Genomic DNA, 13635 nt, shown 5'->3' with positions numbered 1-13635 from the left:
GTGCACTGGAGTCCAGGAAGAGGATGCTCGTATATTATTCTCTCTGGAATACTGGCTAGTGTACCGCAGTATATATCTACTTAGGAAAGAAGGAGAGAATAAACGTCAATCCATTACTTACTTATTATTTGTTAACCTTTTAAATAGGGAAAGTGATCATTTTTTGGGCTCCATTATGGTTCAGTTGTATTTAAGTTATCACTAATAACTAAATATCACTAAATACAAGAGTAAATACATTTGTTTGTTTTCTGAACACCTCACAGGACTGGTTGTCAATGCTTATCCTATGGTTAAAAAATGTGAGCAAAATTATCTAAGAACACTTGCTACTAATTGTAACTAAAAGAGTTAATCATTAGATTTTTTTAAATTTATTGCAGTAATCTAAAATTTACAGGAAAATATTTTTTCTCCATGACCACATTCAAAATTGAAACAACACACACCCAAGAAATGAATCGATTATGATTCTATTACCCTCCTTCAAAAACCCAAGAAAAATGTTTAGTGTTTTAAAGATAAATATACTGCTACTGTAAAAATATTGTACTTCACCCAAAAATTATTAAAGTAATTAAATCAATGATTAGTATTTGAAAGGCAGAGATGAGTTTAAAATACGAAGATTTTGAACTAGAGTAATGGAAAGATGTAGGGGAAAAAAAACTATAGAAACAAAAATATCAAGCTCAATTGATGTCCTTAAAAGCATATTAAATCTGGGATATATATGTATATTGTTCCATTTGAATTTTGTTTTATCTGTACACCTATGTTTTTCTATCTGTAAACTAATGGAGAAAAGCTAATTTTAAAACAGTAGTGGCACCTTTTTTCTTCATTTCAATGAGCCTCGTGCTACACCTTCTGAGAACAGTATAATACACACCAAGAATTGGTTCAACACTTACTTGGTAGTATTAGAAAAAGGTGATTAAAAGATTAAAAAGACAAGGTCTCCCTACGTCAGATCATTGTAAGAAATTCCAGGTGAAGGCTATTGGGAACCTGCAAGAGCTCCAAAGCCTGTGAGGAGGCACAAAAGGGAAACGTAACTGGGAAACGATAATGGGCATCGATCATCAGCTGTGGCGAGCTGTCGTGATCTTGTCGAAGCGACTGCAACGAAGAGGAAGATGAGGATGACGAGGCAGTGCTTGTTTAAGTGAGGTTACAACTGGTTCTTGAACCATACCTGAACTTTACGCACAAACGACGAAGCCACCCTCTTCTCAAAACCATCGATGGGTGTGTAGGAATTTAAAATCTTGACGATCTGTGGGACAGTCCAGAATTGGGAAACATTATGGATTGAAAATTGTTGAAAAATAAGCCCTGACTTTGATGATATTTTTACCAAGTATGGTTCAATATTTGATAAATTATCAAACATTTTGATTAGTTTTTTTTATTCCATTAATAACTTGTTGTTTACATCATTTAGCATAGTCCGAGTAATAGGGTTGCAATTAACAGATGTAAATTCATATTAATGTTAGGTTTTTTTCCAGGAGTAGAATGGAGTGGTTTAGATAGCTGTTACTGTTGGGCTAAAGTTCAAACATACTGATTTAAATTTGTCAAAAAAAAGATAGAACCCTAATCCTATGCATATCAAGGTTTATAAGAAAAATGCATAAGAAAAACAAATAGTAGCCTGGACATGCATTTGTTCAACCTATTCTTTTGGAAAACAATTGAAATGAGATCAAGTCAAGCATATCTTGTGATTCACTGCTTTTTTTCAGCAGTGTTGTTGTTATGTTTAGTAAAACATATGTTCCAATGAAAATTTAATGGATGTCTTCCAATTCTGAGGTGACCCATGTATTAGATTGTGTGTTAAGTTTAGAAAATGTTACAGAAAGAACGGGAAAGGATACCTGAACCGTGTTGAGCTCGGTGCATTTCTCGGTTATGGCTTTGGCATCCTCATCGGTGGACTTTCTGACCTGTAGTAGCCAAGCCGCCTCAGCTAACGGCTTAAGCGTGTCTTTAAGATGACAGTTTTGCAGCTCTTTCTCCTGTAGCCACTCTTCCAGGAAACTGATGTTACACCTGCAGGAGCAAAATTGGAGCCGTGCTTCAACGCATTTGTACAAATGAATTTGTCCTCGATAGCGTGAGATGAGCTCATAACAACGTCCCTCTGACAAACCTAATTTGCATTCCTTTCCAGCAGGAACACATGTCTTTCCGAAGCAGCAGGTTATTAAGGGTGGTCGCTCCGATGTGGAAGAGCAGCTGCTTGACCACCTGTTTAATGAGCTGCGGCTCTGTTCCGTGTTGCATCATATTGACGTAAAAATGAGAGAGGCGCTGAATGATGAAGGAGATGGTGTAGGTCTCCGTGTCTTCGTTATTGTTACGGGAACGTTTAATGAAGCCTCTGGCCTTCGTGCTGGATATCCCTTGCAAAGTCTCATGCTCCAACATACCAGGTACTGTGGACAAAAGTATTGTTAGCATGATAACTATAATGTGTGTAACAATGACTTTTGTCACTATACCAAAATTTTCAACTCAAGATTGATACCCCAAACAACTACCGTATTTTCTGGACTATAATTTGCACTTTTTTACAGAGTTTGTCTGGCCCTGCGACTTATGTACTTTTTTGCTCACTGACCGACAGCCTGCAATGTCTCTATAGTTATTTGGGAAACCTTTTGTTAAGAGATGCCTATTCAGCAAGTTCTTCTCCAATATACTATTGTTACGTTAATATGTTTGTTCTAGGTTTCTGATCAAATAAAAAAAATGGCCTTGCCAAAAAGACAACTTATGTGTTGTTTTTAACTCTTCATTGTGTATTGTTCAGGGGGCGCAACGTATACTCGGTGCGACATATAGTCAGAAAATTACAGTACTTGGTATACTATGTCATTTGGAATACCGGGGTGGGGGGGGGGGGGGGGCACATTGACTCTCGTTTGGTATTGACAAGGAAAATGGAAAAACATTTCAGTATCAATGCTTGGATACTTCAGACAACCCTAACAATGATAATACATGTACCACTGGAACGACACATTGATCTAAGTCCCTTGAATAAAACCTAAATGTGGCAGAACATTTAATATCAGCAAATATTGTATCATCATGAAATTGTTGTGTTTTTTTTACACCGCCACTAACTATTTAGTCTTTTTTGTTGTTACTTAGTTTCCTACCAATTGCAGGAGTGAGTGCCCTTTCCATTGCCGCGATAAACTGGTGATAGATACAAATGGCCAAATCGCTGATGACCTGCTGGTGATCTGTCAGATCAAAGTTCTGCAAGCAGTTGTTCACCTGACGGGGAGTGCTATGTTTGCTAAATTCCTTTAGTTAAGAAGCAAACAAAAGGTTAGTGAAGCAACTGTTGTCGCAAAAAAAGGGCATCTTACCTCCTCGCCGCTGTACTGCTTGAGACAGTTGAGAAGCTGGTAGATGTTAGACAGCCAAAATGACAACAAGGCCAAATCATTGGGGTAATTCTGGAATAGTGGCATTCAGTTATTCACTTGTCTCAATGGTAAAAATTATGCTGGGTACACACGAGATAATTCAAGAACCTGGGGGAAATGTGTTATAATTTCAGCATTGAATGATCAAAATCAAATGAGAAGAAATCTATTATTTACTATAGGCTTCAGGTAAGAGGCAATGTTTTTTTTTTTATCTAACCTTTGAGTTCTTCACTATATGTTTTTATATGATTTTTATTGTCATTGTTGAGGGGATGGTGAAATTATTTCCAGTAGTTTCACGCTTTGTGCAACGTATAATTCGAATTAAAAAAAAAATTGATTGTATATTTGGAGAGCGCAAACCAGTGTCTATGACAGTGAACAGCAATAAGAGAAACTATTGATTTTTAGTTCAGGACTCAATTTGAATTCCTTTCGAAAACCTGTAAATAGGTTCTTGAGCACAATAAGTGCTATTCTTTTAGCAATTTGGTAAATTAACCCAAATATGTAGTACTATATAATATGGTTAAGTATATTTTTTGAACCCGTTCTTGGCAACATGACACATTAAGACAACTTTAACTCACTGTGATGATCTTTTTGACAGCGGTAATAGTGGCGTTCATCAAAGACAGAAGTTTGTCTTCGTCGCTGAGGTAGTCGACGTGGCGTATACACATGAAGAGGATGTAAGCGGGCAGAACTGGGATCATGTTAACTGCCACACCTTTAGGCTTGAGGTCTGCAAAAGAAGGATTTTCAATCATGTGCAACGATAATGAGAAAAGTGTACCCAATACCTAAAATCAGATTTTTAATGAGTCGGGATTCATCCTTTCTGTTGTACTCCAACATTCCGAGATAATGCTTTGGAAGTGGTGACGAGGTTTTCTGAGCTGTGTGGAACACACAATAGAACTTTGAAACCAGAAGTAATATCATTCATTCTACATTGAACTTGGAAAAAAGACTTTATGAACCTTTTTGTATTGTTTCAAGGCTTATCATTTGATTCTCTAATTGTTTAATGACTCTTTCTTTGTCATCAAGGTGCTCCTGTAAGTCCTGTAAAAAAATAAGCTGAGTTTAATACCATGGCCATTGATGGAAGCCTTTTGCATTTCCACCTACTAAATTTTTAGACGATAACTGCGTGGCTTCAAGTCTAAGTCGAATTTTGGAATCTCTCTCCATCTGTAGTTGTCTACTCAGGTGATCTTTCTCCTCTTCAAGGTCTTTTATTTGACCTTGAAGGTCCAGTTTCACCTCATCCAGCTTCTCCGCTTGCTCCTCAAAGTGCCTTGGAAAATGTTCAAAGAACTGATGATAAAGACAAGAAGACCAAAAGAACCCGATTTCAATCTGGATATGTATGTTACCTGCGCTTTGAACTCTCTTCTTCGATCCTTTTTTCAAGGGTATTTTTCATCCCGTCGGCTTTTTCTTAAAATCACCCCCCCCCCCAAAAAAATCAACCAATTAATTACATATAAAGGGCCAACTTAATTAAAAATGTAAACTCACCCTGTAACTCTTTTCTCTGATTTTCTATGAGAATCTCACACTCATTTTTCTGTCTTAGAAGCTCTGAAATCTGAATTTTCAGATTCGGTATAACCTGAAAATACATATGAATAAATGTTTGCCTTTATTGCAGAATGCTTGACAAAAAGAGTGAAACGTACCAAGTTGTCACTGCTCAGCCGGCACACCTCCTGGCGTATATTCTCATTAATGTTATTATTCTCTGTAAAAAGTGTTTGCAACCTGCTGTTCTCATTTTGGAGGTAATCCATTTTCAGTTTCAAGCCTTCTACTTGAGACTCATAGGTTTCCTTCTGCTCTTTACGATGGGTCTCCAATGTTCTGTAAAGTAAACGTCAGATATGCATGTCAAGACATTTGTCTCACAGTGACAATAACCCTGGAAAAAAACATGATGGAATCACCAGTTGTGATGAATGTGCACTCAGTTCTTTTAATGTGTAGAAAACTTTGGCTTAACCCTTTTTAGCATAGGTCATTACTTTTTTTTACCCTCACGTGGCACTTTTTGAACTGAATTGTGTGACCATCATATTCTTGGTAGAAAAGATTAAACGTTGCTGACTGTAATTATTTTTCATTTTTTTTAGGGTGTTTCCTAAAACCAGAAAGTTGCCATTGAAATGAATTTAGTTTTTGCTCATTCAAATAACAGGCTTTTTTTCTTCTTCTATACAGTTAATCAACTGAGCAGACGTTTGAAACTAGTGATTCCTGAATTTTTGCCAGGGTTTGTATTAGAAAGGATAACTGTGACCTGGTCACTTTTTCTAATCCGCTGAATGCCGCCAGGAGGTCTTCAGCTTCATATGTTTTCTGGGGACAATCCTCCGTTAGCCTAGTAAAACAAAATAAAAAAAACCTCAGTAAGGCATGAACACAACCCGTGGAACAAACAATGGATCAGTTACCCCAAAAGCACGTCGTTTTCAACAACACTGCCAATAAGTAGTCTTGAGATTTCATGCAGCTTAGCTGCCAAGAAACAAGAATCACAACAATTGATAGGTTAAATAAGTTTTAAATCAATTTTAAAATCAAGAGTTTAAGAATCTCAGGGTACCTCTCGCTTCTTCTGATTGTTGCTTCATCTTTCGCTCTGTGCTATTCTTCTGACTCTGTAAGTTGGTGAGGTCCCGGCGAAGCTCAGGAATGACCTTGACATGTTTGGTGAGCTGAGACACCTGATCCTGAAGGTCAATTGTCATGTGGTCGCTGTCCTCAATCTTCATTTGAAGACCAGCTCTCTCCTCCTTTAGATTTCTCATTTCGTCTCTCAGTATACCCAGCTCCTTTTCGTGGTCCCGCCTCTCCATTTCAAGGTTGTTCTCAGCCATTCTAATGACACAAAATTTTGTGAGTTCTGGATGGCCGCTGCCAGGTTTTGCCAAAACCAATCTTACTTTCGCATCCTTGCTTGAGTTTCCTTCTCTTCCAGAAGATTAATCTTTATTCGATCAAACGTTTCTGTCAGGGAACATCAATAATTTCATTAACAAATACCACAGCAGCATTAGCAGCCAAAGAGTGACTGTTGGCCCAATTTCTCATACTAGGTTGACCTTGCTGCGATATGTCGGAGAACCACTGGGTCTAAAATAGGAAGGGTACCTTTTTGCTCTTTGTTGGACGCTTCAAACATGGTCTCTCTGGCTTGTTTCTCAGTGATTAATCCATCAATTTCACTTTGAAGCGCAGTCACTTTCTGCAGTCAAAAAAAGGATGTTTTTCTGTTTAGCTTTTTTTTCCAATCACAAAAAAAAAAAAAACGTCCTAAAAAAAGTTTCGGTCTACATTCTTGATCTTAAATTTGCCCAGCCCTACCGTCAACATTAAAATTCTAGGCATACAATAATTATATCTCAACACCCGATGCTTTCAAACGCTCCAAAATGGCATCTTGCCAACAAGCACAATAAGCTGGCCAAACCGATGTTTGCTAATATTTAATGACCTCGCTACTCCAGGTGCCATCCCTGAAGTAATATATCGTTAAAAGGCTTCCATGGATCTTGCTTGGCCTTGGACTTGGCTAGTAGTGAACTGATCAACCAGTCTTTATCAGGAAACGTGGAAAACAGTGATAAACATCGACGGCGCCTCAAGGGTGGTCATACATCTGGATCTATGCAGGGCAGTCCTTCGTTGAAATCCCTCGTATGGCTTCAAGTTGGAGATTTTTTTTGTCCTCCCCATTGGAGTTGGATTTGTTGCAACCAGTTGATGCTTGTGGATTATGGAGGTTCACACTATACTATAAAGATTTTGGAGTAACTATGTATAAGGTATTCAAAAAAAACTGATAATAGGCTAATCCTTTGTGGTCCAGTCACGTTTCTGAGAGAGACTACAATAAAACCTGACTGACCAGCAACGTATCTTGTTGAGCTTTCTTCTCTCTTGCTGCCAAGGATGCCTTTTGGTTGGCTGTTTTTTCCAGCTGTGTCTCCAGAACTTGAATCTTCTCCATAGCCTGAGAATGAGAGCTGGCCAAGCTTGTCAGTCTTTCCACCAAGCCACGGTTCTCTTTACTCTGAGATTAAGCATGGGCGATTAGTTTCATTCTTCTCTGAGGGCTTGTCTTCAGACGAGAGTTACCTGCTCCTCATTCTTCTTTCGGAGCTGCTCCACCCTGAAGGAGAGCTGAACTTGTTGCACCAGTCGGCGAATGGCCGTAAAACGACGCCGAGCGAGCCACGCTCGGGCGTACTTTTGCAGGACCAAGGCCTTGCGAGCTTCCACCAACTAAACCGCGATGCCGGACAAAGTCTCAAGTTGACTCGGGACTTTGGCTAAAACCGTCGAGTAAGCGGCATTTTACCGACCTTGACATAGGATTTACGGGCAAGCCAACCGCGGGTAAAAGCTTGCATGGTGATGATGGCCAAGCGTACCGTTTGGTATGCCTTCTTTATGCGGAAGCCTCTCCAGTACCTCTGGATAGTCACTGCCGACCAGCCTTGCTTCAGGTTTGCTGCGGTGACTGATTTTCTGCAAATTTGAAACAGTATTATAAATGTGCACCTTTGAGCGGATTTCAAAATACAATGGAAAACCACTCACCGTACAGTCCTCTTGCCACGGACGTAGTGTTGTATCAATATGGCGGCCCGTCTCAAGTTGAGGTACTTCCTCCTCTGGATGCACCCACGGACGTATTTCTGGATGACAATGCAAGCCTGTCGCAGTTGGTCCAGGCGCAACTTCTCTAGATAAGCTACCTGACCCGCTCGGAGAAAAATCTTGGTGCGACCGAACTTGTACTGGTTAGAGTCCTGGGGAAAACATAACGCAAAATATGTGTCATGGGTAAGGTTTGCAGAATCAGTTGGGAATCACGATCGACGATCCAACCTGAATCAACCTTTGGAGCAAAGATTTGCATGTCTGTAACTTGTCATTGATGTTCGACTCTTCGTTGGTCATCAAGACGCTGTATCGGTTGTAAAACTCAAAGTACGTCCATCTGAAAATGAAAAGGATGTTCATTGAAGTGACTTTAGAAAAAAAATTTCGTCTCTTGACAAAGTGGATCACCTCGATGGGTAACTTTGGGCGCTAATGCGAATGGTTTCAAGCACTCCGCAGGCTCGCAGCTGTTGCACCACCCGCCCGGAATCGTATCTAAAAGCAAACACTCAAGTTTCCAACAAATATGTACAGATATGCCCATGTAAAGCTTGAATACTGCTCACTCAAATGGCAGCTTTTCATCATTGGGCTTAATGCAGCGCACGTAGTGAGGAGTCGTGGCATTCAGAGTCTCCATCAGCAAAGAGAGGGAGCCGCAGAACTACATTGAAAATGTATCAACACGCTTACAAAAACACAACGCGAGGTGTTAAAGGGTGAATAGGACCACCTTGGCTCCGACTGAGGTCCTCAGCTGTTTATTGGCCGGCCTCACAGCAGGCCTGGCTGGCTTCACTTGGAAACCTTTTTTGTTCGGACCACTGTGGCCCTGCTCTTGGAAGAATTTGGCCAGAAAGTCAAACTGGGAACAGTAACAAGAGGAGAAACCGCATGTTACACTATGCTATGCTAATTAAAACAAGTTTACAAGGTAGTATAAATGGTAGGAAGGCATTTTATTTTTTTAGTTACCTTACTGACTTTCAGCACTTCTATCAATTCTTCATAAAGAGCATCTCGATTTTTCTCGAGAAAACCTTTGCATTGATACTCCACCTGTTTCGCAATAAGACAAACCATTTAAGGATGATAATTGGTAATTATTGATTCTGTTGCCTTTTACTCAATTCCTATTGGTTTTAGTGTAGTTCTGGACCATATCCTATTGGTTTTTGATATGTTGATTTTTCTCTTGTTGTTGGCTTCTTATTTATTTGGTGTCAATCCCTTTTTTGAGGTGTCAGAACGTTTTCACCAATCAAGAATATTTTTGTGGCTCTGAAGTGCAAAATTAAAGTCTACAGAAGCCAATGGAGATTTTATGCGGTTGTTGATTGGGAACAAGGAGAATTTAGCGACCAAGGTTGGTTCGATTTTGATGTTGAAAAAGATTAATATGTAATCTAATATAGTGCAAGTTTTTGGTGGATATTGGCAATGGACTGATGCGAACATGTTTCATACCTTGTCCGCAAAGTGCTGGATGACAAAGTTCTCATTGGATAGCTTAGGCCTCTCAAACAAAGGACTGCTGTGATGATAGTTGTGTAGTTTTTGGAGCCAGCTCTGATCAGTGCCTTTAGGAAACTGGAAAAATAAAAAAAGGATGACTGAGTATTTGGGAAAAAAAGGATTGAAGAGGTCACTTAGCAAAGTCTTTTCTACCAAGCATTCTTCATCAAGCAAGTCCAAGATTCCCATTTTGGATTCAATCAAGTCAATGACTGGCTGGTTGTCGTAGAAATCTATCAAAGTCCATGGGATGTCTTCTTTCATGTATTCCTCCTGTTCCAGTTTGAACACGTGCTAAAAGAAAAGAAAATTTGAATAATCACTCAAGTGTTAAATTGCATCGCAAAAATAATACATACCAAATTAAACTGCTGCTGAAGCTTTTCATTAGCGTAGTTGATACAAAACTGCTCAAAACTGTTAATGTCAAATGTCTCAAACCTAAAAAGGTCACAACATGAACATTTAGGTGAACAAAGGACCATTTTTACAGAATCAGAAGGTTCATTTTGTATTCTTAATACCCATAAATGTCCAAAACTCCAATGAAAGCATGTTGCTTCCCCGGGACCTGCAGCGCTTTGTTGATCCTATCAATGACGCAGTCGAACAAATGTGCGTAGATCCGCTTGGCCAGGGCGTCTCGGGAATTAACCGCACGATCTTTGGGCAGAGGTTTCACCACCGTTTCGGCCGCCAGAACCAGCCTCCGATTACACAGCCATTGGACCAAGTCGTCCGCACGGACGTCCAGTAACTCACAGAAGTTGTTCAAATATAAATCATTGTGCTGAAATAAATAAATAAAAAAACATAAAAATCATACAAAAATTTGGAGGGCTGCCAAAACTAGTGTTTTTAGTGCAAGAAGAAAATAAAGAAACCGGCCTCACAGAAATTGATGACCTATCATCACCAGTACTCTTGATATCCATATTTCCCAGATGGAGAATTGCAGCAAGAACTTTAAAGACATCATACTGAAAGTCCTCCTTCAGTCCTAAATAATAATCAAAAATATATGTTTTGATAAATAATATACAGTACTAGTGTTTCCATCTGAAGCATTGTTTACCCAGCAGTGAAAAAGTCTGTTGTGTCTCCTCCATGGCTTTCCTGTCATCCACACCTTCAATAATAATATTGCCACCCATGCCCGTGTAGTTAAATTCATCTGCACTCACTAAAGGGAAACATAGCAACAATATCACCCAAAATATATTGATGAGTGAGATTTTAGGATCAAACCTTCCCACTCTTACTTAGTTTGAGTGCCTTGAACTGTGGCAGTTGTGCACAGGCACATAATTGGTAGAATATGTGATAGTTCCCCTCAGATTCGGCCTGAAAACAACAACGTGATATAGTAGAATACAAGTGTCAAACTCAAGGCCCAGATGGTAAAAACCAACGTTTTGCTTTTTTTAAATTAAAGAATTTAAAAATAGTAAATTATTAAAGTGAAAAAACAATATTTGGAATTAAGAAACTCAAAAAAGATAAATTGGACAATTTTTATTGGTGTAGTTCCCCCCAAAAAGCAGACTGCAGGTATCTGAGCATATATAAAATCCATAAATGATTCACAAATATTGAAATAATCGCTTATTTGTATGATAATTGAGTATTTGTGAGTTAGTCGATTAATCAAGGCAACTCTAACAGGCAGACACAATGGCTTGCAGAACAGAAACTAAAATTATGATGTGGCCCACATAAAATATAATTTTTTTTAACACCTGTAGTAGAGGATTAATGAAGAATATCAAGTGGTCATACCTGGAAAACAACTCTGGATTTCTCCAACAGGTAAGTCCTCATGTTTGCGCCGATAATTCTATACCTGTTGTCAAAACTGATCTCGGTGAATTTCCCAAAACGGCTGCTATTGTCGTTCCTGATCGTCTTTGCGTTTCCGATGGCCTAGACAAAAAATCCAGCTGTGTTTTACCGGCATCATATTGTAAAGAAAAATGTGGTGTTTCTCACCTCCGTTATGGGATTGGATGCCAGCACTTTGTCTTCAATTTGGGTCTTGCTACCAGATTTGCTAACAACAGCAAAATATCTCATAGCGTATCGAGCGGACACGGTTTTACCAGCTCCCGACTCACCGCTGATGATAATAGATTGATTTTTGTGGTCTCTAGTCAAGACAGCAAAAAAATAAATTAAAAAAAAAAGGTTCTTGTTTCAAGTACAAACAAATCTGTGAGATTCACCTGGCCATTTGTTTGTAAGCCTCCTCCCCCACCGCAAATATATGAGGGTCCATGTCACCCATGTTTTGACCCGAGTACGCTTTAATAATGGCATCTCCGTAAACGTGAAGTTGCTTGTAGGGGTTTAGAGCCACCAAGATGATGCCTGCGAGAGAAGATCATCTGAGTGTTTTCACAGGTGAGACAAAGATTCTACTTTGGAACCTACCACAGTAGGTGTAGATGATTCTGGACTCTAAGAAACGTAATTTGAGGTTGTGTAGGACTGCGGGCTCGTGGAGGTAGCTGAGAGCGGTGAGGTCATTCTCCCCGACCAAGATGTCTGGGTTGCGGAGAGGAGGGAGTTCTAGTGGCGACGAGTCAATGGTGTACTTGCGTTCCTTAGATGGAAAGTTGCAGGTGGTGTGAATGTGGAGTGATTTCATTTGATGATTTTATTTTATTTACTTACTGTGCCATTTTCGAGGAGCAGGAGTAAAATATGATCTCCATCATGGAAATCTCTGACAATCTCTGCTGATTTCCAAACATGATTGTCATCTGGGATCCACACTCTGTTGTACTGTAGAGAAGTGAAATGATAAAATGTTGATGGTATTTGTCAGTTCAAATATTATGGGTTTTACAACTCAGTAAAAACTAATCCGCATGTCGCGACAATCTCGTATGCAATGTTTCCATATGTCTGTTTTAGCTGTTATTAAGAATCTAACAATGTGCACCATAGCATAGAAAGTTTTACTTACCCGTGTGTATAGTTGAATTAACGCCATGTCTAGGCGTAGTGATTTTAAACCGTAATGTTGGAAAATTGGTTCATCACTGTACTTTCTAAGTTACCGACATTTCTTGTCACTGGTCCACTTAACTATGACAGAACTAGTTAGTGGGAAAAAAGGGGAGTAAAGCTTTGGATTCCGGTTAGCACTTCGAAATAATATTTAAATTATTTTAATTAAATGTATATTTTCCGTTCGTGTGTGATGGTAAATATAACATTGTTAATCTATAAATAATAAAATTTTATTGCAACATGTTTTGGAGGAGAAATGTGCAATTTGGCAATGAATGTTTGGATAAGTGCTGTTGTTTTGAAAAGTGTATTTTATTATGTCGTGTGCTTTTCGGTAACTTGACTTTGCCGACGGGAGCTTCTCACCTGTTGCTTCTGAGAGATAGTGGGACTCCGCCCACCTGTCTTGTGACGAAGCTGCTCTTTTGTTCACGGATCCAAAAGAGGAAGAATCCGGATACAAAAACCCCAATAAATGTTACCTTGGAGATCCAAGCACAAGGAACCATTTCCATAACTCTTCGCCTCAACACGACATAAATAAAATTAAATATAACCCTCAAAAATATTTTTTGGAGTGTGTGAAGGCCCCAAAGATTTTATGTTGTCATATTGTTTCGAGGGCACTTTGGGTTTGTCAAGTAATTTGCTGCCAATTAAACGATTGAAAGATTTCTTTTTTAAAACTCAACAGCTTTTTCATACTTGCCAAGTAATGAGTTTCAGAGTGTACAAACCAGTTTGATTACATTTGTCAGGTACACATCCTTGGGAGTTGAATTGTTAAGTAATAATTGTAATGACAACATGTGAAAAAAAATCATCAGGATGCCAGACTTCCTTGTTAATATTTTTTTCATACCTGCATACTCCCAAGCCAAATTATCATATTTAATACTTCAATTATATAAATTTCATCCACGTGCAAAATTTTGAAATATAGTTAACTCCTCTCTATCACTTATCCTTTACA

General features: G+C 38.9%; 1 protein-coding gene across 1 annotated transcript; it reads right to left on the bottom strand.

Annotated features, from left to right (window-relative positions):
* Positions 1-158: 158 nt before the first annotated feature.
* myo5c (myosin VC) lies at positions 159-12945 on the bottom strand. The gene is made up of 40 exons (XM_077712144.1): positions 12616-12945; positions 12321-12431; positions 12078-12249; positions 11870-12014; positions 11637-11793; positions 11427-11570; positions 10910-10991; positions 10723-10830; positions 10541-10647; positions 10172-10437; positions 10007-10088; positions 9801-9941; positions 9600-9722; positions 9108-9191; positions 8866-8997; positions 8699-8796; positions 8541-8627; positions 8358-8469; positions 8067-8278; positions 7829-7994; positions 7602-7748; positions 7372-7536; positions 6615-6708; positions 6407-6470; positions 6067-6341; positions 5915-5978; positions 5761-5841; positions 5144-5324; positions 4983-5076; positions 4838-4901; positions 4590-4758; positions 4439-4523; positions 4259-4354; positions 4046-4200; positions 3393-3482; positions 3177-3327; positions 2162-2447; positions 1887-2061; positions 1199-1279; positions 159-1122 (listed from the first exon to the last, which is right to left on the bottom strand). Exons 1-40 carry the CDS (start codon positions 12640-12642, stop codon positions 970-972), a joined length of 5226 nt encoding a protein of 1741 aa, XP_077568270.1. The 5' UTR covers positions 12643-12945; the 3' UTR covers positions 159-969.
* Between the last annotated feature and the right edge of the window lie 690 nt (positions 12946-13635).

The sequence above is a fragment of the Stigmatopora nigra genome, chromosome 2 (genome assembly GCF_051989575.1).
Source record: "Stigmatopora nigra isolate UIUO_SnigA chromosome 2, RoL_Snig_1.1, whole genome shotgun sequence".
NCBI lineage: Eukaryota > Metazoa > Chordata > Actinopteri > Syngnathiformes > Syngnathidae > Stigmatopora > Stigmatopora nigra.
Note: the sequence above shows the minus strand (reverse complement) of the source record. Positions and strands in the feature narration are given on the sequence as shown.